The following is a 4,967-nucleotide window of genomic DNA, read 5'->3' as shown; positions in this document are numbered from 1 at the left end:
ACACAATGACTTTGATATGATCCTCATATTTCTCAGTATTTATCTACTTTTGTATTTCATGTGTACACAACAAACCCTTCTTTCTCAAACATATTTACTTTATTTACATCAAAGCTCAACAGCAGGTATGTACAAATAAATAATCATCTATTTTTCCTACAAACATAAATATATTTTTTGCAAATTTAGTGCATCAGGCCCACAAAGTTTGTGCACGAGTGTTGAGAATTACACATAAAGCGCATGAGAACACTCAGCTATGCAGGAGCATGTAAGTGCATGAGTGTTTATTCAGACACAGTATTTCCAGAAACACTCTGTGTTGCTGCCTCGCTTGCGGTACTGCTTCCTGCCGCCCAGGAAACGGCTCAGAGGATTCAACAACAGCTTTTCCAGCAAGACCTGAACGACAAACATAAGTAAATATATTTAAATCAAACTTCATCGCTGTCTCTCTTGACAAAATGTTGAATGATGTCATTGGCTTCAATAAATCACTCACTTCTTTTACAGCTTGACTCGGGACAAATCCAGCAGTTCTGAGGCCTGTGAGGAAGAGGAATAAAGCCAGAAGAGTGAGTTACAGTCTCATCTGTGTTTAAGTTCCTATAATGGCTGGATCAATATAAGAAAAGCTTTTCAATAAACACACCCTTTCTGTTTAATGTCTTGGTAACACTTTACAGTAAGGTCTCATTTGTTAACATTAGTTAATGCGTGAAGCAGGATTTCTGCGGGTCTTAAAAAGCTCTTTAAAAGTCTTAATATGCCTTTAAACATAAAGGCCTTAAAGATGTCTTAAATCAGAGCAGGAAGTCTTAAATTCATAAAGTCATCTCATTTAATTTTGCATGCATTGCAAAAAACATTTTAAAAAAAATTTTCTTCCTCAGTATTTTTGTCCTGTTTTCCAATACAAATATCTAAATGTACTTAAATCAAGATGATTTACTTGAGATGCAAATGTAAAATGGCATCTTAAAGAACTGGACAAAATGAAGTTATTTAAAGGGATAGTTCACCCAAAAATGAAAATGTGATGTTTATCTGCTTACCCCCAGGGCATCCAAGATGTAGGTGACTTTTTTTCTTCAGTCGAACGCAAATTATGATTTTTAACTGCAACCGCTGCCGTATGTCAGTCAAATAATAGCAGTGATTGGGAACTTGAACAATAAGAGTCGAAAAAACTTCCATAAACAAATCCAAATTAAACCCTGCGGCTCGTGACGGCACATTGATGTCCTAAGACACAAAACGATCGGTTTGTGCGAGAAACCGAACAGTATTTATATAATTTTTACCTCTAATACACCACTATGTCCAACTTCGTTCAGCTTCCGGCTAGTGAGGTCAGATCGCGCTCTGACAACAGAAGTGATGTCTCGCGCTCATTGAAGTATATGGGCGAGACATCACTTCCGTCACCAGAACGCGTTTTTTGACCTCACTAACAGGAAGCTGAACGAAGTTGGACATAGTGGTGTATTAGAGGTAAAAATTATATAAATACTGTTCGGTTTCTCGCACAAACCGATCGTTTCGTGTCTTAGGACATTAATGTGTCCTCACGAGCCGTAGGTTTTAATTTTGATTTGTCTAAGCAAGTTTTATTTACTGTTATAGTTGAAGTTCCCATCTACTGCTATTATTTGACTGACAGACGGCAGCGGTTGCAGTTAAAAATCATAATTTGCGTTCGACTGAAGAAACAAAGTTACCTACATCTTGGATGCACTGTGGGTAAGCAGATAAACATCAAATTTTCATTTTTGGGTGAACTATCCCTTTAATGCTTAAAACAAGAGGAAATATCTGTCAATGAGTTATGAAAACTTCCATTTGAATTAAGTTGATTTTCTGAGCTTTGTTGGCAGATATTAATAGACTTCATATTTTATGTCATTTTGTATCTCCAGTAAATGCATCTTCCTTTAAGAATCATTTTCAAAACTACTGATGAAGAAACCTTTTTTTTTTTGCAGTGTGATCAGAAGGTACAGTAAAATATAACTCTGAAGTGTTACCAACAAAACTCATGTGTTTCTCCCTAGACTTTTACATTTAAAGAGCATATTGACTTAATGAGTTCCCTTCAATTTATTCCAGAAAAATTTACCTTCATGTGACCTGTAATGAACTAACAATGAGCAAAATATTTTAGTATTTATTAACATTTATTATGTATTTTCTGTTCGCGTTCTGATTGGTTAATTCGGTGTAATATTCTCAGCCAGTCAGTTTCACGTATCCATGACGCATCTAAACGAATGCACTCTTTGTGCACTATGCAGATTCTTCTTCTTGTCCTCCTCCTCCCCAGCTCCACCTGCCTAGAAATGCTATGGAGTCTCACTCTAGCAGCAGAAATATGTTTCCATTCATTTTATGTTCCAAGCATTTAGCAGAAGTCTTGTTTTGCAGCAGGACCAAGACTAAACCCGCATGCATTCTATTTACATTAAAAAAAGTTTTACAAACTATCCTGAGAATTCTCATGACTGAACCATGTTAACATATTAAATTGTAAAGTGTCTCAATGAATGAATTTCTCCTGATGAAAAAAGACCCCAGTAACCTGTATCTCTGCTGGAGTTTCTGAATGTCTCAAATTGCTTTCTGATTTGCCAAGATACGGATTTCAATATGAACTCAAACATTTCTCATCAAGATCAGATGATCTGAGCTCACTGTATGCCAACTAGCTCTCCTCAGGAGAAGCATCTGTGACAGAGCAAAATCTAAGCAATGAAATTTTCCTGTGGATTTCCTGTAAGTTTGAACAAAGAGCATATTTAAACCAACAGCTCACCATCACTGCTGATGTCTCCAGTGATGAGGGACGGGTAACCGAATCCCGCGGCACCCTGGGACAGATACGCTTGTTCCGAGTAACTCAGGTCTTCTGGACTGACCACCTGCTCCTCTTCTACAAGAACTACAGATGAATACGACAGAGAACACAACTCAGGCTTGAAGAACGTTTATGATATGCGCAGCTCTGAGTTGTTGGATTGTGAATCTTGTCTGCTCGGACTAGTAAATCATGCAGTTGTTACCTTTTTTTGTACCTGATCTGATCCTTAAGATATATATATATATACTATATAATTAATTTAATATAATTATTATAATATATATATATTATAGCAAACATTTGACAATGTAGTATTTCTTTAATTTAAACCTAGAAATAACATATGTGTGTTATTTCTAGGTTTAAATGAAAGAAATACTACTAAATATATTATATTAAATTATATTATATTATATTATATTATATTAAATTTATTATATTATATTATATTATATTATATTATATTATATTATATTATATTATATATTATATTATATTATATTATATTATATTATATTATATTATATTATATTATATTATATTATATTATATTATATTATATTATATTATATTATATTATATTATATTATATTATATTATATATATAAACTACCATGCAAAAGTTGGGGGTTGATAAAATTTATATTTTTGAAAAGTCTTTTCTGCTCACCAAGGCTGCATTCATTTGATCAAAAAATGCAGTAAAAAAATGGCAATATTGTGAAATATTATTACATTTTTAAATATTTTTTATATGAATATATTTTTAAAAAATGAATTTATTCCTGTGAACAAAGCTGAATTCGTCAGTGTCACATGATCCTTTAGAAATCATTCTAATATGCTGATTCGTTGCTCAAGAAACATTTCTGATTATAATCAATTGGAAACATATTTTTTAAAAACTTACAATATACTTGCTTATTATTGAAAACATTGCTTAATTTTTTTTGTGAAAACCATGATGCATTTTTTTCCATGATTATTTGATAAATAGGCTTAAATCTGAGACTTTTGAACAATTTAATGGATCCTTTCTGAATAAAAGTATTAATTTAGTTTGAAAAGATCAAATCTGACCGCATTATATATTGTTACATACTGTTTTTTTATATTTTAGCACATGAAGTCTTTTTTTTCCCCCATAAATAATGTTTTTGTTTTTTTTTTACAGTCTAGTCATTTAACATATACTTTTATCCAAAGTGAGTTACAGTAGGCACAATTTCCTGAAGAAACCTGAGATTTGAACCTAAAAAGCTTTCAGGTTGTTGAATCAGCCTGAAGGAGAGCAGATGAGAGCACTCACCTGGCCTGGCGTAGGTCATCTCTGCCGGATGGACACCCGGATGCCCCAGCAGAGGTTCAAGGATGATGAGAAGCAGAGCAAAAAACAGAAACAGTTTACACATCATGATGACACTTACAAAAACTCTTTCTTGTGCGACTTCAGCCAGGAGATCTCGACTCAACGTGTCCGTCCTGCTTCTGTCCTGGACTTATATACCCTCCATCACTGGCCATGTCATCTCCTCCATCTCCATCACTGACCTCCTCCCACCTTTTGCATATTCTGTGCTTGTAAATTCACAGAGGATAAATGAATGGATCAATAAAACTGAAAGACAGGCGCGGGTCTGTGCGTCAGGGATGGGCAGCACGGGATGTAATCCAGACGAGTTCATAAATCCCACCCGGACGCAGGTGGGAAAACGGTACTTTGTGTTAGAGCTTGCGGGATGGAGTCGAGCAGGCAAATTGCCCGCTTAATTCATTTATTTAAGAGGCTGCTAAGATTTATTTCCCATGATGCCCACTGCAGTTACTCAAGTGTATCATCCTTACGACCCCCGCTGCTTCTATTTTAAGAGACTCAGAAACGGGACAGATTGGAAATGGCAGACGGAAAGAGTGACCAATATTCTTAATGGTGTAAATAAAAAAAGGTGAGAGTTATTCTGGCCTCAGAGCTGCGTCAATGTAATTTATGGACACTGATGGACACACTGCTGACTCTGCAACCAGAACATCTCTCTCTCCATCCATCCATCCATTGGTCTGTCTGTTTGTCTATCTGCCTCTGTCTGTGTATCTTTATATCTATCTGTCT

The 4,967-nt window shown here is 35.0% G+C and overlaps 1 protein-coding gene across 1 annotated transcript; it reads right to left on the bottom strand.

Moving 5' to 3' along the window:
• Nucleotides 1–291: 291 nt before the first annotated feature.
• Nucleotides 292–4,410, bottom strand: uts2b (urotensin 2, beta). The gene is made up of 4 exons (XM_067387117.1): nucleotides 4,167–4,410; nucleotides 2,813–2,938; nucleotides 503–546; nucleotides 292–402 (listed from the first exon to the last, which is right to left on the bottom strand). The coding sequence occupies exons 1-4, from the start codon at nucleotides 4,270–4,272 to the stop codon at nucleotides 292–294; spliced, it is 387 nt and encodes a 128-aa protein (XP_067243218.1). The 5' UTR covers nucleotides 4,273–4,410.
• Between the last annotated feature and the right edge of the window lie 557 nt (nucleotides 4,411–4,967).

The sequence above is a fragment of the Chanodichthys erythropterus genome, chromosome 6 (assembly GCF_024489055.1).
Source record: "Chanodichthys erythropterus isolate Z2021 chromosome 6, ASM2448905v1, whole genome shotgun sequence".
Taxonomy (NCBI): domain Eukaryota; kingdom Metazoa; phylum Chordata; class Actinopteri; order Cypriniformes; family Xenocyprididae; genus Chanodichthys; species Chanodichthys erythropterus.
Note: the sequence above shows the minus strand (reverse complement) of the source record. Positions and strands in the feature narration are given on the sequence as shown.

What these genes read in the sequence shown, in the direction of transcription:
- uts2b (XM_067387117.1), bottom strand. Translation starts at nt 4,272, where the DNA reads ATGATGTGTAAACTGTTTCTGTTTTTTGCTCTGCTTCTCATCATCCTT. An exon ending in GATGACCTACGCCAGGCCAG is followed by an intron (nt 2,939 to 4,166) that starts GTGAGTGCTCTC and finishes ATTCATCTGTAG; the next exon opens with TTCTTGTAGAAGAGGAGCAG. An exon ending in CGAGTCAAGCTGTAAAAGAA is followed by an intron (nt 403 to 502) that starts GTGAGTGATTTA and finishes TTTGTCGTTCAG; the next exon opens with GTCTTGCTGGAAAAGCTGTT.